This window comes from Scyliorhinus torazame, chromosome 6 (assembly GCF_047496885.1).
Source record: "Scyliorhinus torazame isolate Kashiwa2021f chromosome 6, sScyTor2.1, whole genome shotgun sequence".
In the NCBI taxonomy this organism is placed as follows: domain Eukaryota; kingdom Metazoa; phylum Chordata; class Chondrichthyes; order Carcharhiniformes; family Scyliorhinidae; genus Scyliorhinus; species Scyliorhinus torazame.
In genome coordinates, this window is record NC_092712.1 from 132,888,302 (window position 1) to 132,912,155 (window position 23,854).

Here is a 23,854-nt window from a genome sequence, read left to right on the forward strand (position 1 = left end):
ACGGCGCCCACGGGCTGCACGTATTCCGATGCGAGGAAGATGGCGGCGCCTGTCATGATGTACATCAGCATATCATGGTGCAATCACACACACTGATGGACATACAGTAGGACCAACCAGCATACACAACATCGCAGCCAATCACCAATGAGAGCATACGCACTATAAAGACAGGGGACAGGAGAGTTCCCGCTCATTCTCACAGCAGCCAGCTCAGAGTACAGAGCTCACGGCCTGCCTCTCAGACATTCACCATGTGCTGAGTGCCTCACCTAGATAGTGATAGGACAGGGTCCACAGATAAGCTGGTAATGCACGTTCCCAAGCTTACAGTATGTTATTACAGTTGAGTTGTGAATAAAATAGAGTTACACCATCTCCAGCCGTGTTGACCTGTTTGTAGACCAGAACCCCCAACACGACAGCACCCACGGGTCGCACGTGGGGGGTGCAGGAACAATGGGCCTGGTTACAGCGGCGATCAACCGGGCCTGGCACACCGCAGCAAAATGTCCCATCTTCCTGCAGGCCTTGTAGATTGCGCTCCGTGCCGGGCAGCGTCTGCCCCCAGAAATAGCACTTGGGCCTCCCGGGGTTGGCTGGCTGCCATGCGGCGCAGGCTTGGGGTTGGCTGGGCACGGTCGCTGGTGGGGTCCACGATGTCCAAAGGGGAGCGCCGTGCGGTCAGGGGCGTACGCTTGTACATTATGGGAGGCTACTGTTAGTGAGGTTGCGTGTTTCTTGGTCACCGCGAGGTCGAGCGTAACCCCTTCTAAGAGGCGCTGGCCGATGTACGCCGATCCTATGCCCGTAATGAAAGCGTCCCTGATTAGGAGTTCGGAATGTTCAACGGCCGAAACTGCCTGGCAATCGCAGTTCCTCGCCAGGGCGTGCAGGGCAGGCCAGAAATCTTCCAATGACTCACCGGGAGGTTGTTGCCATGTGGACAGGAGGTGCCTGGCGTAGAGTTTGTTGATCGGCCGAGTGTAGTTCTCTTTCAGAAGCGCCATGGCTTCCGCATAAGTGGGCGCATCCCGGATAAGGGGAAAAATATCGGAGCTCAACCGTGTGTACAGGATCTGGAGTTTCTGTGCTTTTGAGGGTTGTTCTGTCGCTGATCTGATGGAGGCTTCAAAGCAAGCTAGCCAGTGGTCAAAGGCCGATGTGGCGTTGTCTGCTTGAGGGTGCAGCTGCAGGCGATCTGGCTTGATGCGTAGGTCCATCGTTGTAAAATATCTGCTTAATAAATTGATGCACTATCGATTATGACGAGACGAGAGTAGAGAGTAATCGAGGCTTTATTAAGCAGAGATGAGTTTACTCCTGCAGCTGCTGCTGAAATGGCAGCAGCTCGGTGAGCACACACATTTATACTCTGCCTACTGGGCGGAGTCAGCAGGCAGGGATCTACCCCCGTACCTGTAGTACAGGAGCCTTGCCGGATTACTTCTCATATACGTAATATATACAAATAGTGGTGACTACCACACTTACTGATGAGTAAAATGTAAATCATGTCCTGTGCAAATTATGTGAGCAATAATTTATAAAATGTAAACTTTTTCAGGAATAGCCAAACAAGTGGAACCTCTTTCATCACAAAATGATTGAATGGTTATAGCACAGAAGGAGCAATTTGGCCCATCATGTTAATGCTGGTTCTCTGAAGGAATACTTCTCCCAGTGCCACTTCCCACCTTCTTTCCAAATAGTCCCATGGGACATTTCATATCCATCTGAGAGAGGACGCCTGACCTCAATTTAATTTCTCATCTGAAAGACAGTACTGCAGCACTCACTCAGTCCTGCACTGGTAGACTTTTGTGGTCATATCTCATCAGTTGGATGTGAACAACTAACGCAAATGATGGCACCTGTACTGCGACTTGGGCGTTGCATAACATGGGAGGAGACTATTATCGAAACAGGTAGCCATATATTTCATGTGAGGACATTTACAGGGGCTGGTTTAACACAGGGCTAAATCACTGGCTTTGGAAGCAGACTAAAGCAGGCCAGCAGCACGGTTCAATTCCTGTACCAGCCTCCCCAAACAGGCGCCGGAATGTGGCGACTAGGGGCTTTTCACAGTAACTTCATTTGAAGCCTACTTGTGACAATAAGCGATTTTCATTTCATTTTAATTTTTCATTTTCATTTCATTTCATTTCATTTATATAGAGGTGAACAATTAAGCATAACATCTCTCCTTTCAAACAAGAGAGAATGCTTTCCATTTTTTGATCATTGATGGTGAAGGCCTGAAGTTTTTTTTAAAAAAAAAGAACTCTCTTGTGTCTTGCCAGAGTAAAGACAAAGACATGAGCTGTGAACTGTGTCCGCTGGGACAAAAGGTCGGCTTCTTTCATGCATCTGTTCTCCGAAGCAGCTTTTAGACTATCAAATATTCAGGTGGGAAATAAATCTCTGCTTTCTAAAAAAACACCCTTAGGCACGGTTTAATCAGAAGTCTGAAGGCAAAATTGCTTGAGGCACTTGAATATTTCCTGTTAAACATATTTCTCTTATTTTGTGGAAAAAATTATCAAAAGAAATATCAGCATCTAGCTGTTTAAATTATGAATGCCTCACTGGAAACAAAACGACAATATGTGTCTCTAGAAATTAGATTAGACTATTGTAGTTTGTTTTTGTCTGTGATACATGCTCACCAAAGTTGAAGAATTTCAATCCCCCTTATATGTCTTTTTTTCCACTTGGCCTCCAATGTTTATTCAGACCAAAAGACTTAAATATTTCAAAAATAAATTGAAGGATAATAAAAATATACTTACATATATAGCATGTTTAACACAGCATATTGAAATGCAGTAGTGAATGTAATTAATGATCTAATTATATAATTTTTAAAAAGTGTGATTTTGCCCTTCACCCTGTATCGAGTATGCTTCCTGCTTCTCCCGAGAGTGAGTTGAAGCTGAAACATGTATTTTTGGCAGTGCTGCACTTCACCTACATCTTTATACTGACTATTCTGCACACATGGGTGGGTAGGTGAGTGTTGATGGATGTAATGGGTGAGCTTGTACTGTCCTCATCCTACATTCCTTTAGTCATTGAATTTGCTGCTGAATCTACATATGAAATACACATCACTGGACTCAATACTTCACCTGCATTTCACTCGCATTCTGCTCTTCTGAGGGCAACCAGTAATTTAAAAATTAGGTAAAACAGTTGACTGCTAATCCTAGTCCCAATAAAATGCCGGGTAATTGTTTTTCCTCTGCCACCATGACCAATTGCTGAAAAGGGTGCTGACGAGCCACTGTCACAGAAGTTCTTTCAGGTCAGAGTGAATCTGGAGCTTCAGCAGACAGTTGCAATATGACCCTGGGTTGAGAGATAGAATGGTTTTGTTTTGGGGGGTGACTTTTATGCTTCTATAAAGAATGTGGTTTCCCTCAAGCCTGCCCCTTTGTTGTGAGAAGGAGCAAGATAATGAGGCCCATTATTGTGATGCCTAATGTGTAAGACACTGCATCCTCCAAACTGCAAGTATGGGCCCTCGCATTGCAGTTCAGTAATGCGCAAAAGGGTTGCAATTCAATCTCAAAGCATTAACTGAGCTGGGCCTAACCCTGTCACACAACTGCAGGCATGGCTCACAAAGCAAAACCTTCTCTGACTTGGAGCGAAGTCCTGGACCAAGAGAATCCTGCCATCATTGAATGCCTTTGGCAAAAAATTCCCCTTTTGGTCTTACAGACAGATGGCTATCATGTAGAAGGAAAGAATTGCTGAATTATGATGAAAGAGTGGAACCAATTGACCTGCTCTTCCAATTAACCAGCACAGAAATGATGGGATGGTTGGCCTCCGTCTATATTTTCAGATTCTATGAATGCCCAAAGTTTCTAGGTGAAAACATTCTGCTACGACTGCACACTAACATTTCCCTATCTTGCCCTGCATCATTCGGCATACATCAGGTGAGGACAAAGATATTGCCCAGAAATAAATAAAAGTGACCACTTTGCTCATGTGTGTGACCAATATATTTTCCATTGCTACCTTCTGTGACCTGTTAGTCTTAGTCTCTGACTGCAACCCTAATGTATAAAAACATTCTTTAGATTGGTGATAGTGACTGTTGTAGTTCTTTGATTGTTTTCTGTATTTTTGTCTGAGAGTAGAGGAACACTAAGAGGAGAGAGAACGAGAGTGTGATAGCTGCCGTATGGGCATCCATTCACCATATGATCAGTGTCAGGCAATGTGGGTCAGGGTGGCGGATATTACACCCATGTGGCTACAGGCATGATATGTAAGAGTAATGGAGCACCTTTGTATTAAACTGGTGAAGTTATCACCTGTGAAATCATTCCTGTACAACAATATGATAGCTGTAAAGTGACTTACTGTACAGAGCTGGTAAATTGGACATGATGCGCTGTACAGTGAGGGTAAGGAGACTGCAAACATGTTCATTGTACTGTATTATTACAAGGTCCCTTTCGTTTGATTATTCTGCTTCTTCAGTTTTGTGCAATCTTGTGTGAGTCGTTTGAAGCATTACTTGTGGCCAGATCCAGCTGCCAATACCGGTGTCGATTGGGTGCCGCTGGTCTGCGCATGCGCGCTGCGACCGGAGTGAATGCACGCATTAACACTGCAACCGGCGTGATTGCGCGCATGCGCGGTGGCTCCCTTGTCCGCGTCGGCCCCGACGCAACATGGCGTAGGGCTACAGGGGCCAGCGCGGAGCAAAAGAAGCCCCCACCACGAGAGGCCAGCCCGCCAATCGGTAGGCCCCGATTGCAGGCCAGGCCACAGCGAAGCCCCCCCCCCCCCCCCCCGGATCGGACCCCCACCCCCCCCACACCAGGCCGCCCCCGGATGCATGCACGCCAAAGTCCCGCCGGTTAAGACTACACGTGGACAGCGCCGGCGGGACTCGGACTTTTTGCGTGGCCGCTCGGCCCATCCCGGGCGGAGAACACGGCCCCCGACCAGCGCTGCGCCGACCGCGCCGGCGCCGATTCTCCGCTCTCCGGAGAATCGGCAGACCTACGTCGGGGCGGCGTTGCGTGATTCGCGCCAGCCCAGTGATTCTCTGGCCCGGCCTGAGCTGAGAGAATCCCCCCCCCTATTCCTGTACTGAAATTCTCTCGCGGTGAAGGCCAACATACCATTTGCCTTCTTTACCTGCACACTTTAGTTTCAATGACTGATGCACGAGGACACCTATCACTCTCAATTTACACCCATTCAAATAATAATCTGCCTTCCTATTCTTGCTACTGAAGTGGATAATCTCACATTATCCATATTATACTGCATCTTCCATGCATATGCCCATTCACTCTGCCTGTCCAAACACTACTGAAGCATCTCTGCATCCTCCCTCCCACCTCACCCTCCCACCCAAATTTGTATCATCTGCAAATTTGGAGATAATACATTTTGTTCCCTCGTTCAAATCATTAAGATATAATATGAACAGTTGAGATCCTAGCACAGATCCCTGCACACTAGTCACTGCCTGCCAATTGAAAAACGACCCACCCATTTATTCCAAATATTTGCTCCTGTCTGCTAACCAGCTTTTTATCCATCTGAAGACACTGCTCACAATCCCTTGTCAACTCTATTAGTTACATGTTCAATGAATTCCAATAGATTTGTCCAGCATGATTTCCCTTTTGTAAATCCATGCTGATTTTGTCTGATTGTACCACTGCTTTCCAAATGCGGAGGTATGAAATCCTTGATAATGGACTCGAGCAACTTCCCTACGACCGACATTAGTCTCACTGGTGTATAGTTCCGTTTTCTCTCTACCTCCATTTTTGAATACCGGGGTTATAGTAACTATCCTCCAATCTGTAGGAACCATTACAGAGTCCAAAGAATTTTGGAAAATGACCACCAAATTTTGGAAAATGACCACAATAAAGGCAATATGATCCCTTAAAAATGTGTTTGCCAGATTGATACTTCAGCTAACTGGCAAGCTGTCAAGTAAAAATTAACAGTATAGATGTGGAAAGTCTTTAGATGTGTTAAATACATTCTAAGAATAGATAAAAATGTAGAGTATATTTCACACTATTGAAAGGGTACCCTGGTATGTAAACCAAGTACAAACATTTAGGGCATGATCTACCAGCCGCCCGCACCCCCGTTCGCACGAACAGGCCTCTTCCAGGATCTGCCCGGCTCGCCATGCCTCATGAGATCGAGTGGGATGCCGCAAGACGTCGCAATCTGAGTGGGATTAATATTTGGCAAATCTGTATATTAAGTGAGTAGCTAGTCTCACTCTAATATGCACCTCGCTTGATCTACCCGAGACGTTGGAATCTAACCCCTTTGCCTCAGAGAACTTAGGTGAGTACCATTCGGTACTGTTCACCACAAACAGGGACCAGACAGGACGGCACTTGAGGATGGGGGGTTGTCTCCCAGGGGAAACACCCATCTAAACGCGCCCGATTCTGTTGCAATTCGGTTGATCATGTCTTTAATCTTTTCCCATTAATTTTATGTATTCAATCTAGATGTCTGTTGAGATAGCAGTTCTGAACTCTGTTTAATTACTCAAGAGTTCTAAGGACACTTGGTTACATTCCAACTGCCTAATTGTTTTACAATGGGGAGTTTGGTGGGCTAGTCAATGGCTTTGGACTGTTTTAATAGGGTTTGTGAGTTCTGTTCTTGAAGTGGCTCATGGGTAAGGGAGGTGAGGGTGTGAAGTTGAAGGTGAGGATTTGAAGTGGTCAAAATGTTCAATTATTGGAAAGCTGAACTGCTGATTGTCTTGGAAGCACCAAGCCAAGGTTTTTGGGAACTGAGGCAAGGTTTTTAACCTGCCTCCTCTGGACTCAGTCTGCCTCCATTTCTGGCTTGAAACCGCTCAGTATCTGGATCCCCAAAATATTCTGCATGCCGGCAGTATGAAAATGGAGGCAGGATTGTGATAGTGGGATTAGTTCTATTCCTTGATTCCCACCTCCAACATGAAAATCCAGCCCTAAATCTGCAATTGCTATTTTACAGATTGCACCTAAGGTCAAAAAAGATTAAATTAGTCAGAGCAGTCTTCTTATATTGCAGCGAAGCAAACTAGTGTAGATAGAAGTAGTTACCTTACCTCTCCCTCTCCAGCTGCTGATCTAAGTTTTCCTTCCCGCATTGATGTGGGATCCATTTTCAAGATACACGAATGCTGGGAATTCACCATGAATGTTAAATTAACACACATTGACGAAATCTGAAATAAAAAATGAAAATGCTGGAAATGGCTGCTCTGGCAGCACTGTATTTGAATGCTGTGACAGCCACAGTATAATAGCTGAGGATCTGTGGAAGCAAATGAGAGCAGGATGTGAGGCTAGCATCAGTGGAATGTGTGTGAGTGTGATGGAGCATCTACATGTTAGGCACAAATTCTGAGTGCCAGGGAGTGCTGATGTGTGTATGGTGCATTGAGCAGCATGGGATGTTGGTGATGTGATGTGGTAGCAGATCGTAGAATCCATAGAACCATAGAATCCCTGCAGTGCTATGTGGCCTAGTGAGTTTGCAATAATCCTTCGAAAGAACACTCTACCCAGGTCCACTCCCTTGCCTACCCCTTCTTATCCCCATAACCTAACCTTCACATCTTTGTTTCGATGTCACTAGCTTTCGGAGCGCTGCTCCTTCCTCAGGTCAGAATTCACCTGAGGAAGGAGCAGCGCTCCGAAAGCTAGTGACATCGAAACAAACCTGTTGGACTTTAACCTGGTGTTGTAAGACTTCGTACTGTGCTCACCCCAGTCTAACGCCGGCATCTCCACTTCACATCTTTGGACTGTGGGAGGAAACCAGAGGAAACCCATACAGATATGGGGGGAATGTACAAACTCCACACAGAAAAAGTTCCTTTTTCGGGCTGCAGGGTTGCATAGTGGTTAGCACTGTTGCTTCACAGCGCCAGGGACCCGGGTTCGAATTCCGGCTTGGGTCACTGTCTGTGCGGAGTCTGCACGTTATTCCCGTGTCTGCGTGGGTATCCTCCAGGATCTCCGGTTTCCTCCCACAGACCAAAGATGTGTAGTTTAGATGGATTGGCCACGCTAAATTGCCCCATAGTGTCTACGGGTGGGATTCTCTGACCCCCGCCGGGTCGGAGGATCGCCGGGGGGGTGGGGGGGGGGGCGGCATGAATCCTGGCCCGCTGCTCCGACGCCAGCTGCCGAATTCTCCGGCAGCAGTTTTTTGGCGGGGGCGGGAATCTCGCCGCGCCGGTCGGGGGCCGTTGGCAGTGCCCCCCCCCCCCCCCCCAGCGGTTCTCCGGTCCCCAATGGGCCGAGCGGCCGCCCATATTCGGCCAGTCCCGCCAGCGTGAATTACACAAGGTTTGTACCGGCGGGACCTGTCTCTGAGGGCGGCCTGCGGAGTCCTTGGGGGGTGGCGCGGGGGGATCCGGCCCGGGGGGGGGGGTGGCCCCCATGGTGGTCTGGCCCGCGATCGGGGCCCTCCAATCTGCGGCCGGGCCCGTGCCGTGGGGGCACTCCTTTCCCTCCACGCCGGCCTGTGTAAGGCACGGAGAAGAAACCCCCTGCGCATGCACAGGAATCACGGCAACTCGCGCCGGCCAGCAGAGGCCCTTCGGCGCCAGTTGGCGTGGCACCAATCACTCCAGTGCCAGCCTTGCCCCCGAAGGTGCACCGGAGTAGTTTACACCACTCTTTGGCGCCTGTACGGCCTGCCCGCCGGATACCGGAGTATCCCGCCCTAGGATTACGGGGACAGATTGGAGGTGTGGGCTTATGTAGGGTGCTCTTTCAAGGGCTGGTGTAGATTCGATGGGCCAAATGCCGTCCTTCTGCACTGTAATTCCGATGATTCTATAATTGACCTTGATCACCCGCACAAGGCCACTTCTTGCGGCAATACTGCCAGTTCCATGGGTCAGACACCGAGAAATGATATCACTGGGTACCTGCTTACATTCCAATTTGAGGGTGATTATTCTGAAATAATCATCTGGTCTCCTACAGAAACATGCCATCTCTCTTGCTTGCCTGATGATGAGGTAGCCAACAACAGGGGCCCCACTCAGACCAATGCTGAAATCAAGTTCATGAGGAGACAGCACCAAACATGCTGACTGCCTGTCTCCAAGGTGAATTGCGACCACCATTCTCAAAGAATTGAGTGGACTAATTTTTAGGCCAAAAGTTCTGTTGGAGCTTGCATGCTTGTGATAGTTTTGTGGTATGGGGAAGCCACAATTAGAAGTGGTTAATGACAAGTTGTGGACAGATATGTCTTTTCTCATTCTACACCCTTCAAATAAAGCTATCTGTCCAAGGGAATGGGGTGGAGTGTTGTCATGTCATCACCCTGCAAGGCCTTGAAACTGTTCCTTGTAATCTTTCCATCAGGAGTCTCTTGTAACTTCTCAACTTTTCAGATTCAAAATATTGTTCTAACATTATGGACGATCCCACAACTTTGGTTGTTTTGAATTTTGCTTCCCTTGTGGGAAAATCTCAGTTGTTCAGATTTGTTATTCATTGATTCAGTGAATGAAGAAATCTTACTGGCACTCTCGGCAGGATGGGGGCTCACTGGTTTAAAATGCTCTCAGAAGTTGTTCATGGGCATCCGAGATTATGTTGTCCTCCTGCGTTAACACTGAAATTAAATTAGCAGAGTAGAATGTGAGAAGAATTTCTTGCCTTGAAAAACAACAAAGCCTACTTCAACCAGTAAAGCACCATTAAACAGTTTAATCTGTCTTCCTTCCATTTTTGGCTACTTATTCACACACTTTAGTTTAGCTGATATTTAATTCCACTGTTGAATCAACCTGTTTTTTGCACAACTGATTACGAGTTGGGTTTATGTCAGTCTGCTGGGCTGCTATTATCCTATATAAGAATGTGCGTACTATATTGATTGAACTAAACACTCCTGAGAAAACACAATAAAGTCTGATGCTATTACTCCAGACTGTATATTGTACTTACTGTGCATCATTTTATGAGCCTTAACAATGACTTTAATATGTCATAAATGTGGCTTATTGCACAATAAACATTGTGTGGAGCTATTATAAGTATGTGGTTTGACACCTTACCTGAATATATTTCAAAGTGAGGCATGCAAATTTAAAGCATTATACTCAAGATTTTATGACATTGTGTTAAATTATTGAGACTTCCTAAAATGTAGTTTCTCTGACCATCTGTGCTAACTGTCCCTACCAGCTGCGGGCTTCGAATAATCAACTCTTTATTGTCATTTTAGATTTTAGAATCCACCCTCATTGTTATTTGAGAGTGAATTAAACACTTTTTTTCAATCTCCCCAAAAAATAAATTTCAATTAAACACTCGTGGAACCCAGCCTTGCAAAGGTTCTGAACCAAAGCTGCCTCCCGGTAGTTGGTAAGATTCCACCCAAAGAAAATAAAATAAAGATTTGATTAAGATAGAGTTTTTTTTTTAAAGTAAGTAAAGAAACAACCTGAGAACATCAATAATGTGACATTTTAAAATTGTCAACAATTCTACTTCATAAAGGATTGAAATTGAACAGTTGTAATTATTTATGTTCTGACCCAGTGAGGTTGATTATACATATTCATGACAATCATATTGTTAATAAGGTACTAATGTGTGGGCAACACGGTGACGCAGTGGTAGCACTGCAGTCTCACGGCACCGAGGTCCCAGGTTCGATCCTGGCTCTGGGTCACTGCCCGTGTGGAGTTTGCACATTCTCCCCGTGTTTTGCCCCCACAACCCAATGATGTGCAAGGTAGGTGGATTGAACACGCTAAATTGCCCCTTTTTGGAAAAAATGAATTGGGTACTCCAAATTTGTAAACAAAAAAGGTACTAATGTTGTTTAATTCCAGTTCAAACTTTTTAGAGTTTTAAGACTACTTAACGTGCAAAAGTAGCGAGTTCTAAAATTAACTGGGAGGCGAAGGGCTAGATGTTATTTGCAAACCGTGGAGCTGCGTAAATCAACAGGCAATTTGTGGAAAGTAGCAACTAATGGTGCATCTCCTTAATTCAGCAAACTTGTGGGCTGATTTGCACATTCATACTGTTGTGTATTGTTCATGTGAGAGCTCTGTAAATTGTCGTCTGTAAGAGGATCAGGGGTTATGGGGAGAAGGCAGGAGAATGGGGATTAGAAAATATCAGCCATGATTGAATGGCGGAGCAGACTCAATGGGCCGAGTGGCCTAATTCTGCTCCTATGTCTTATGGTCTTATGATAATAATAATCTTTATTAGTGTCACAAGTAGGCTTACATTAACACTGCAATTAGACTACTGTGAAAATCCCCTAGTCGCCTGTTAGTGTACACTGAGGGAGAATTCAGAATGCCCAATTCACCTAACAAACACACGTTATCTTACTGTGTCTCCAAACTTTTGAGAAAAGTTGGCCATTCATGGTTGTACTTCTCAACTCACATGATGTCTTTTTGAGATTTGGAACACACGCCCTTGTTTTATCAAGTCATAGATGCTAATAGATTTTCTGCAAATTGTTGGGCTAGAAGTAATTAAGTAGAATGACATTGTTCTCCCTTGAACAATTCTTAACTTCCAATAACGCCAAATTCATTTAAGATTAGATGATGAGTACCTTTGAGGAAAGCTTTTCAGTTAATCATAATTCCTCCATCCAAGAAGAATCTAGATTCCTTTCAATTTTAACATTCAAACTGCATAGCATGAAATTACTCAATTTGATGGAACATTGTTGATCTCATTCGGAGATCTATAAAGGATTTTTGGTGTTGGAATTGCAAAATGTATGCTAAAGTGCTAAAGAGTGCTCTCAAATTATGTTCCAAGCACATTATGGAGAGGTGTTCACCTTTGATCTCAGTTGATATTATTAGCAGAGATATCATTATTTCAACCACGAAAGGTAGTTTATACATCTGTGCCTATTATTCCCAAAATGCTGGTGTCTGTGTATGTACAAATTCAAAGTCCCCATCAATCTTCACATTTTCTTCATGGACCACAAAAATCAGTAATTGTTCTCATTGTTTACGAATAGCTACATTCAACATGGCTCTACTGTAACAAAATAATGCATGTATGGTATAATTCTCTTGCCATTATAAACTAGCCTATTATTTGTCTTATCAGTTGCGCTGCTTTAGAATATCTACTTTTATTCTCATTTTGCTAGTCTACTAAACAAGGTGGTGGTGGGTATCAGTGCATGGAAATTGAGCATTTGTAAATTTGTTTCACTAGTGTTAGTATTAAGCATACCCAGAGCAATGTAGAATGGTTTACAAGTAGTTGTTTGGTGGTACAGAACTTGATTATTGTTGAAAAGATACATTTTGTTGAAGCTTTTCATATTGTGCTATCAGGACAATCACAAGAATAGCAATGTCAGGGGAAATAACTGTGTATGAGAACAGAGTGCTGATTGGTTGGCAGCTGAACTCCGACTGTAGAGAAGCTGTTGTGGAGAATGTAGCAGTCAGTGGTGACTGATACTTCACGATGAGCATTGTTTGAAAATGCAAACCAGGCAGCTTGACAGGCAGTTAAGAAATTTCCCTGAGGAATGAACCAACGAATGGCAACAGCATATTTTGTGAAGCTGAAACAGGTGCGATGTGTGAACTTGTTCTTTCTGACTTCAAAATCACAGGGTTATGTGTTTTTTTTACATGTCATTTCCAGTGCATGCAAATGCATTACACTGCCAGTCTGACTGATAACCATCAGTGTGATTTTGAGCATACTGAAGATTATTTAGCAAATGTAGTCCAATTGTGGACACTATGTCTTGAGTTTTGCAAGAACAGGTTGATTGGGTACAGTCTGTACCTTGCCCGTTTTGAATAGCAGAAGGGAAATGATGTTTGATATGATCTTACAGTCTTTAGGTTATACAGCCTACATATCTAGCTTCACACTGGCACTGAAATCCATACACCGCATTACTCATTTGTGTGATATGCAGGATCTCATTTTGGCTCTTGTGGTGATATGCATCACTGTAAATACACGTAGACTAGCTAGACACTAGAGGGAGCACCATTGACATGACACACAGACAGGCAACCAAGAGGTCAGTAAGATAGGACACGACCAATGGGCATTCAAGATACACACAGAGGTGACACTACCACAGGAGGGCATTACACCAACCCATATAAAAGGACACCACACACATGCTCAGTCTCTTTCCAGTGGAGACACTCAGTGAGTACAGACACAGGGTTGATTGAAACACATCACACCCACCACATGGATTGTAGCAGACTGGTTCATCAGTCTGAGTAGCTACAGCAGGATTAACAGTAGAGTTGAATCCAAATAGGAGAATTGTTCATAGTTTAATAAACGTGTTAAAGCTATCTCCAAGTCTGAATCTTCCTTTGTCAGAGTGCACATCAAGGAAGCAGCTTATGCTACGTCAAGAGCATACCAAAACAGCTCTGGTGACAGGATCCTATTGGTGGTGAATATCATTCATTGCTACTGGTTGCCGGGGGCATGGAGGATCCTGAAAACAGCATGAAATGGCTAGCTTTACCTGTTTCTCAAATTTTAAAGATAATTAGCCCTTCCAGAATACTCTGAGGTAGACTGGGCACTTTTCAAGGCGATAAATAATGGGGTCAGCCCGTTCATGAGTTTGTACAATTTACAGCACAAAATTATCCAATCGTTATCCCTACAGTGCAGAAGGAAGCAATTCAGCCCATCAAATCTGCACTGATCCTCTGAAAGAGAACCCAACTAGGCCCAATCCCTGTAGCCCAACGTAACCTTTGGATACTTTAGTATGACAGTCCACCTAACTTGCACATCTTTGGAGTGTGGGAGGAAACCGGAGCACCCGGCGGAAACCCAGGAAAATTGTGCATACTCCGCACTGACGATCACCCAAGGCTGGAATCAAACCAGGGTCCCTGGCACTATGAGTGCTAACCATCATGCCACCATATCGCTCGTATCCCACAGGATGTCTTTGATATGTCCTCTTTCAACATCAAGCTTGCATGCTGAGCAAATGACTCGGGCCCTATTTACAATGTTGCTGATAAGACTAATCTCATAATTGTGTATGTAACTGTAAGGATCACAATGCTCAATCCCAATTGAGCCATCAGAGAAAAAAAGAGACATGAAATTATATCTACATAGGCTGAAAGACAGTTTTTCAAATGATTACATTCCTTGGACGAGATCTACCCGAATGGGAACAGAATCCCATAACGAGTGCATTTAGCTGGGTGTTTCCCAGTACTCGGAGCGCCAAGAAATCCCAAGCTATCGAACGGAGCTCTGTTCCCATTCGGGTAGATTCAGGGGCCACAACGGGAACTCCCCGATGAGACTGCACTTAGTACTGTTTTCTGCACCGAGGTGCTTCGCTCACCGGAGCTCCTCAGTGCAAAAGGAGATCGGGACACTATTTTTAATGTATGTTACATTAACGCAATGCGTCCCCTGGGCCCACCAAATGCCTTAACTCACCTATACGGGGGGGTTCCTCCGGTCCTCCCATACCTCACTGCACCCACACAGGGCACCCCTGGGCCTGATCCTCGTCATTGGAACAAAATCAGCTTGGCACCTTGCAGTGCCAGGCTGGCATCCAGTTGGGATTGCCAGTGTGTCCAGGTAGCAGTGGCACTGCCAGGGTGCCACCCTGCCCAGCGGGCAACCACCTTGGGGCCTCCGATCCCCTGGGTGACCCGTTTGTGGAGACCAGTACTGAACGGCACTCACCCGAGGTTTCCAAGGCGAGGGGGTTCGGTCTCATTTCCATTTAGCCTTGGGATTGAAAATCAATTTATTTTATTGAGTCTAAAATGCTTTTTATTAGTATTGAGAAAAGCTTATCACTATTTTGAGTTAAAGGGGAAGCTTTTAGCATCTTTCCACATACGAACATATGAATTGGGAGCAGAGTAGGTCACTTGGTCCCTCGAGCCTGCTCTGTAATTCAATAAGATCATGGCTGTTCTGATTTATCATGAAGTCTTGTTGATAATGCTCTGTAAATTAATGAACTGTTAACCTCTATGATCTTCTTCTACTGATGCACTCAACCGCATTTAGACCATTTGCCATCTGGATTTGCAGTTGGCTTTTTAAAGTGCTCTGTCATGTTTGCAACAGTGTACTTGTATTGTGCAGCATGTGATGGATAGCACAGATTTGAATGAATGACAATTATTTACACAATTTTTTAAATACTGCGGTGAAATCTGTATTTTTACAGCACACCTTCATCTTTGTAAAAGTGATGCCAAACAAATAATTTTCTTGATTTTCTTTCAGAGAAATGTGATGAGCCATTGACTGCGGCACTTCCCCACTCTTCCTTCAGTAGTTCATCTGTGATGTCAGGCAGCTATGTACCTGGCTATGCTAAACTAAACAAGAGAGGAGGTAAGAGCGTTTGAAACAATCCTCACTGGTACTTGATTCACATATGTTTTTTTTATTGTCAGGTATTAATATTGTAATGAGCTATTTTAACTCAGTTATATTGGGGTGGGTGGGTGAGCAGCAACTTGTTTTAATGTGGAAAATGTACTGAATTGCTTCACAGGAGAACAAAAAAACCCAGAAAATAAAGGAATAAAGAAGTAGAGGTTGAGCCACGGTGCAAGAGGTGGTTAAAAGCTTGTTCGGAAAAAAATGAGTTGCTTCTTTCAGTTGAACAATTTGTAGCAGTTTATTTGACAGGAATGATGATTCATAAGGAGGCTACAAGGGACATAGGTAGGTTAACTGAGTGGGCAAAAAATATGGCAAGTGGCGTATAATGTGGGCAAATGTGAAATTGTCCATTTTGGCAAGAAGAATAAAAAAGAAGCTCATTATCTAAATGGTGAGATAATGCGGAGCTCTCTAAGGTGCAGAGGGATCTGGGCATCCTGGTGCATGATTCAGAAAAGGCTAGTTTGCAGGTAAAGCAAGTATTTAGGAAAGCTAATAGAATGTTATCATTTATTGTGAGGGGAATTGATCACAAACATAGGGAGGATATGTTTCAGTTGTACAGGACATTGGTGAGTCCACATCTGGGGTGGGATTCTCCCCTACCCGGCGGGGTGGGCCGCACTGGCGCCGAGGTGTGTCGTGAACCACTTCCGCATTGGGCCGCCCGGAAGGTGTGGAATCCTCCGCGCCTTCGGGGCTAGGCCGGCGCCGACGGGGTTGGCGCCACGCCAGTTGGCACGGAAGAGCATGGCGCCATGACAACCGGTGCCGAAGAGCCTCCACCGGCCGGCGCGAGTTGGCGCATGCGCGGGAGCGCCAGTGTGTGCTGGCGTCATCCCAGCGCATGCGCTGGGGAGTTCTTCTCCGTGCCTGCCATGGCGGAGGTTGACAGCAGCCGGCGCGGAGGGAAAGTGTGCCCTCACGGCACAGGCCCGCTCATGGATCGGTGGGCCCAGATCACGGGCCAGGCCACCGTGGGGTCACGCCCCTGGGGCCAGATCCCCCCGCGCACCCCCGAGGATTCTGCAGGCCATGCGTAGAGCCAGGTCCCGTTGGTTTGGATGTGGTTTGATTTACGCCGGAGGGACCGGCCGAAAATGGGCGGCCGCCGACTGGCGCGGCGCGATTCCCGCCCCCGCCAACACCCTGGCACCGGAGAATTCGGCAACCGGCATCGGGGCGGCGGGCCGGGATTCACGCCGCCCCCCGGCGATTCTCCGACTCGGCGGGGGGTCGGAGAATCCCGCTCTTGGAATATTGTATACTGTATTGGTCTCCTTATTTAGAAAGATGTAAATGTATCAGAAACAGTAGAGATAATTTACTAGTTTACTAGACTAGTACCAGAAATTAACAGGTTGTCTTATGGGAAAAGTTTGGAGAGTTTAGGTTTGTATCCACAAGAGTTTAGAAGAGCAAGAGGTGTCTTGAACAGAACCTTTGAGATCCTGAGGGGTAAGCCTTCTTCCCAAGAGGGTTGTGAGTCTCTGGAACACACTTCCTCAAAAGGCAATGGAAACAGAGTCTTTGAATATTTTTAAAGCAGAGATAGTTAGTTACTTGATTAACAAAGGGATGAAATGTTATTAAGGGTAGACAGGAATGTGGGGTTGAGGTATTTTTGAATGGCAGAGCAGGCTCGATGGGCTGAGTGGCCTACTCCTCCTAAAACACATGTATGTTCGTATGAGCTTCAGCACTTTCAACAAAGTGGGCGGCACTGTGGCATTGCCTCGCAGTGCTAGGGACCTGGATTCAATTTTGGCCTTGGGTGACTGTGTGGAGTTTCCACATTCTCCATGGGTGTCTGCATGGGTTCCTGCAGGTGCTCCGGTTTCCTCTCTCAGTCTAAAGATGTACAGGTTAGGTGGATTGGCTATGCTAAATTGCCCCTTAGTGTCCAAGTATGTGCAGGTTAAGTCAGGTTGCTGGGATAGGATGGGGAAGTGGGCCTGGATTGGGTTCTCTTTGAGAGGGTAGGTGCAGACTCAATGGGCCAAATGGTCTCCTTCTGTGCTGTAGGAATTATATGGTTCAAAGTTAAACTGAGAAAGTCAACATATTAAAGTAGACAAAATTTGAGATGCTCAAGGCTTTATTGAGGTTTTCATTTTTGCAAGCAAAAGGTAGAAGTAGAGCAGGAGGCAAGCAATTGTTCAGAAACTAAAGAAAGCAGCCTTTTAAATGGAAAGGAAGCATGGGAACAACCAATATTTTAAATTAAATAGAATAGCATTTCTTATCTGCAGATGGAAGCAGAGTTGACATTTAGGAGTGTTGATTTGATTCAAAATCAAACAGACATAGGTCCCGGCAAGAGTCAAGCAATGTGACTTCAGCTTTGCCTGTATTAAGCTGCAGGAAAGAAAACCAGGGTGACTTTAATTTTGTAAGAGGTTAATAAATTGAGACTTTCTTCAGCTATTCGTTAGATTTTTATTTGTTTCAGATGAAGGGAACCATAGGAGCTAATTTAGGAAATGCAGGAGGCTGCCTGGGACATCTATGGTTTCCATTGTTTACAGGAGATGCCTGCTTTATTTGAAAAATGTTTTTGTATATATTTCATTAAATACTGGCCTGGATTTTTGCCATGACGTTTTCAATTTTGGGAGAGGTCAGGGGCCCTTTGGAATTGATAAAAGTAGAGTGTGAAAAAGTGCATTGAATCAATAACTGTCAGATTCATTGGAGCTGTCAACAGACATGCTAAAATCAACTGTTAAAACGATTAAGGTCTGTCAAAAGTACATGTCCATGGGAGCTGCCAAGACATGTAAAAGTCCTGCCCATGGAATAGTTGAGAAAAATGCCCAGAGCACTCAAACAAATTAATTGCCTGCTATTTCTCTCTATCTGTTAGTATAAGCCTGAGGGCGGTCATGACTGTATTAGTGCTGCATGACTGGTTTCACGACAGTCCATAGATAACAGTAAGATACCTGCATTTTTGCAGTTCGGATGACAGCTCCAAGAGATTATCGACTCTTTGAAGTGGCTCCAATTCCAATGACTAATGCTATCAGGGATTGTACTCTTGAATGAAATGTTTGTTGTTCTAAGGCTTTATGTAACGAAACAAATATAAACGTAGTAAATAATTTTTTTCTGCGTGAGTGTATTTTTTCAGTTTCGAGAAGCCTGGAATCAACACTTAGAAGTTTATTTAATAGAACTTTATTTTGTCATGATTCTGCATGTGTCCTGAGGTCTGGCCATGGCGAGTAATGGGTGAGTTGGCATTGTAGGGCAAAGGATGGCAGGGGTTGGCTTGATTTGGCATTAAGTTAACATTGGGGCTATGAAGGGTCCTGGCGTTACAGACACATAGGTTGTCATGGAGGGTATGAGGGCCATGCAAGATGAGGGAGGGGAGAAGAAGGTATTGGTTGTCATGGAGGCTATGAAGAGCAATGAGGGGTGGGTACAAGGGCATAGATTTACATGCCGGGTTTGAGGGATTATGGGGAGTGGGTGCAGATTGCATGATGTGGCTCAGGTGATGCATGAGGTGTGAGTGCGGTGGGGTGAAGAGCTTGAGGGACGTTTCATGACTTTAAAAAAAAATATTGGACACAATGCTGGAGACCTGAGGTAAGCCTTTCTCCCAGCACGTCGCTACAACCGGCATCCTCTTCACTACTTTTGGGGTTTTCTATCCCGACTTCTAATACAGTCTGAACCTCCCCCAATCCTGAATGAAAATTCAGACCACTGTTTAGTTTTGTGAAAATATATTATGATGAATAACATAAAAGGCAACACTAACATCAGCCAAAATACATCTACAAGTGATCACTCCACAAACAGCAGAGGCAGTCATTTATAAGGTAAATTGAGTAAATAATGAGGTGGAATTTGTGCTTACTGGAGCTAAGCTGCATTTGCTAAAGTGGTGATAGACTATTTATTGAAAGGAGCTGAAAAATGCCTGTGGTAGTTATCTATATTGGAACACATAATTTACCCAAAAGCAATCTTGAGAGGCCTAAAAAAATTGAAGTACAATTTGAACATTTACAGAATCACAGAAAATACAATGCAGAAGAGGCCCTTTGGCCATCAACTTTGTTGATACTTTGGCAGACACATGACAAACACCTGACCTACCTCCTGATCCCGTTTGCCAGCACTTGGCCCACAGTCTTGAATGTTATGACATGTCAAGTGCTCATCTGGGTACTTTTTTAAAGGATGTGAGGCAACCCTTCGCTACCACCCTCCCAGTCAGTGCATTCCAGACTGATACTGCCCTCTGGGTAAAAAAGCTTTTCCTCACATCCCTCTGTAACCTCTTGCCCCTCACCTTGAACATGTGTCCACTCCTGACTGACCCTTCAACTAAGGGAACAGCTACTCTTTATCTGCCCTGACCGTGCCCTGCATAATATTGTACACCTCGATCAGGTCACCCCTCAGTCTTCTCTGCTCCAACAAAAATAACCCAACCCTATCCAAACTCTCTTTATAACTTAAATATTCCATCCCAGGCAACATCCGAGTGAAACTCCTCTGTACCCCCTCCAGTGCAATCACATCCTTCCTATAATGTGGCGACCAGAGTTGCACATAACATTTCAGCTCTGGCTTCACCAGTTTTATATGACTCCTATATGACTTCACTGCTTTTGTATCTATGCCTCGATTGATCAAAGCAAGTGTCCCATTTGCCTTTTTCACTACCCTATTAACTTGCCCTCCCGCATTCAGAGATCTTTTGACAAACACACCCAAGGTTCTGTTGTTCCTCGGAACTTCCCAGTATCATGCAGTTCATTGAATACTTCCTTGTCAAATTTCTCCTTCCGAAGTGTATCACCTCTCACTTTTCAGGGATAGATTCCAGCTGCCACTTATCTGCCCATTTGACGATCCCGTCTATAACTTCCTGTAACCCGAAACACTCAGCCTCACTGTTAACCACCCGGCCAATCTTTGTCTCATTGTCACATTGCCACATGAGAAATGATTTTGAATTTATTGATACCAAATTTGTGGTTACGGCAAATTGAAGAAGAATTCAGAAGGTGAGAAATTGGGAATTTCACTGAATGTAGAAAAATGTGAAATAGTACATTTTGGGTTAAAAGATTCTAAGGGTGGAGATACAACGTGATCCAGGAATGCAAATATATCAATTGTTAAAAGTATGAAATGGGTCGAAATGACAACAAAAATGCAAATATAACTATGCCAGGGTGCCCAGGTGGCATTGACAGTCTGGCAGGGACACTTGCCAGGGTGTCAGGCAGGCAGTGCTAAGGTACACAGGTGCCGGGTTGCCCATGTCGGGGATCGGGCCCAGGGGTGCCTTGCCTTTATGAGGTGGAGTGAGGGTTGGGGGGGGCCCGAGGATTTCCTAACAGTTGGGGCATTGCGGGGGGGGGGAGTCGAGAGATTGAGACGGCATTTAAAAATGGCACCCCAATCTCTTCCTGCACTCATGAGCAGACTGGTCAGTGCAGGAAATGAAGGTAAGTGCAGCCTCGGTTGGGCATTCCTCGCTGAGGCCCAAAAAAGGGAGTTCCATTTGAAAATGGGGTTGTTCTTGGTTGAGAACAGCCTAAACTCCACCTGTAATTTCTTCCTGCTCGCCAATAACTCTGGTGTTGGAGAAGGTGAGTACTGGCGGTTCACCTCAAGGATGGAATCCGCCAACTGCTTCACCACCTTTTCACTCTTCTCTTTATGTGGCTCATAGGAGGATTATCTCTCTCCAAATGACAGCCTTCAGAGCCTCCCACAAAGTGGAAGGTGAGATCGTCTCGCTCCTCTTAAAATCAATGTAGTCATCACAGAATCCCTTGTCCTCCAGCAAGCGTATCCAGGCTACACAGGGGGGGATGCTGAGCAGGGCCCAGCCCCAACACCAAATCCACAAAATGTGGACCATGATCCGAAATCGCTTTTGCCGAATGCCCTCCCCCACCACCCCAGAGAGACCTACACATCACAAAAAAGTCAATCCGGGAGTAGGCCTGATGCACCCAAGAGAAAAAAGTAAAGCCCTTCGCATTTGGATGTAAAAATCGCCACGTCTTGTTCCCCCCCACCCCCCAATCTCGATCTGTCCAGCTAAGGGTCCAGTACGCAATTAAAGTCCCGCCGCCTCCCCGAATCAGCTGGTACGAGTCCAACCAACTTGTTGATAACAGCTGTATCATCCCAGTTTCATGCATACAAAGTAACTAGAACCACCGAGTACTACTACCAACAAGCCACTAACAGTTACGTAGCTCCCGTTTGGATCCACCAAAATTTTAGCCACCGAAAAAGATATCTCTTATTCACCAAAACCACAACCCTCCGGGTCCTACTATCAAATTCCAAATAAAATACTTGTCCCTTCCAGCCCTTCCGTAATCTTGTCTGATCCTTGATCTGCAAATGGGTCTCCTGCAAAAACACCACATCAGCGTTCAAACTCTTAAGGTGCACAAACACTCTGGATCTTTTTACTGGGCCATTCAACCCCCTTACATTCCAGGTGACCAGCTGAACCGGGGGCCGCTACCCCCCTAACCCAGCGTCAGCCAGTCCACCCTGTGGGCAGTCCAGCAACTACACAAAAAGAGCCGACACTAGGCCCATCCAAGATGACCGGCAAATCCCCCATCCGAACAGAACAAAGAAAAAGTTATAATCACCGTCAGAGAACTAACCCTGCCCACCCAACCCGCATTCCACCAATACCACACCCAAATCAACTAGCAAACAAAAGCCCCTCCTCTCCCCTCCCCAACCCAAACCCCAAACAAAACAAAAACAAAAATCCTGAGCTCATCCTTGAAAACCCCCCACAGTATGAGCTGCAGTTACTCTCACCCCTCCGCTTCCATTAACTAACTATACAGCTAGGAGGACAGCCCCCACTCTGAGTAAAAAACGAACAAATAACCATAACACCAACCAGCCCCCACCCATTACTAGTTCAGAAAAAACAAAACAAAGAAGAAAAATGCCTATCCCACAAACCACAGTAAATATACAAGTAAAAACTCCAAAATGCCCAGCACGCACCCGAACAAATCCTAAATTTCACATGGCCACCCCCAAACCGCCATCTCACAACCATCCAGTTCACAGTTCATAGAATCATAGAATTTACAGTGCAGAAGGAGGCCATTCGGCCCATCGAGTCTGCACCGGCTCTTGGAAAGAGCACCCTACCCAAGCCCACACCTCCACCCTATCCCCATAACCCAGTAACCCCACACAACACTAAGGGCAATTTACCATGGCCAATCCACCTAAGCTGCACATCTTTGGACTGTGGGAGTGACAAATCCCAAATTTCTTTATCCGTCAGTCTGGCCTCAATAAAAGTCGAGATGGATTTGCAGGTTCCGCATTAGTTATTTTATTTGGCTTGCAAGCCTTTCTCAATTCACAGCAAGTACAAAGCACATCTTGCTTCGTACACCTCCGGAATCAAGTGAGTCTGTAGGACAAAGGGATCTCTACTACTCACACAACTGGCATCAAGTTTCACATACACGATTCCCATAGGTCATCCTATACCCCTCCTGACCTATCCATACACTCTAATTGGCTCACTTCCAATCCCTTCCTCTGGCCCCTATTACCCAGCATCCTTTTCACCTCCTTTGGTGGACACACCTCCTCTTTGCTTTGCCATGCGGTCTGAAATCCTTTGTCTGTGAACTCACCAGAATGAGACTGGCCTATCTCTACATTACAGTAACTAATATCTCTAAAGTAACTATTTTATATCACATTCGTCATTCCCTCCTTTTATCATTCCATGATAACCAAACTATCCAATCCATAGCTACGGTCCCTTATCTAAAAAGATCCGTCGCTGCATTTCCAATTCCTGGCGTAGCCCCCCTTCATCTGCTGTACCCTCATGGATTTTGACAGCCAAAATTTTAGGGGCGTTGATCTGTTCCAGTGTACCCCGCATTCTACCCATCACACATTTAAGGATGGCTGGGCCCACAAAGATGCAGCCAATAGCCACTGCTAAATACATGGCCATATTTATCAACCAGTCCTTCCAACCTCCAAATCCCCAGTTACCCCAAGAGCCAGGATCCTGCATTCCATCCAGGTGATCCCGTATGTGATCCATAAATTTAGTGATGTTAGCGGTTAAGTCTTGAACTCCCATGATACACTTGCTCTGTACTATGGCGCATACCCTACCCTCACGGGCCAGAAGATAGTCAAGAGCATACTGGTTCTGCATTGCAAACAACCGCAGCTGAGACAATTCCTTGGTTATTGCCCCAAGAGCTCCCAAGGTTTCATTTCCCAAGATGGTAAGGCCACAAATAAAATAATTCCTATCGCTGACAGCCAAGGAACCCCCCACACCTCCCAGTGTCAAGACGCTCCGAATTCCCCACCGGGCT

General features: G+C 45.4%; 1 protein-coding gene across 1 annotated transcript in view; it reads left to right on the forward strand.

Annotated features, from left to right (window-relative positions):
* Positions 1–23,854, forward strand: part of cntnap2a (contactin associated protein 2a) — a 2,812,093-nt gene that overhangs the window by 754,051 nt on the left and 2,034,188 nt on the right. The window contains exon 2 of the mRNA XM_072508818.1: positions 15,309–15,419. Coding sequence (XP_072364919.1) covers positions 15,309–15,419 — 111 coding nt within the window. The remainder of the gene's footprint in view (positions 1–15,308; positions 15,420–23,854) is intronic.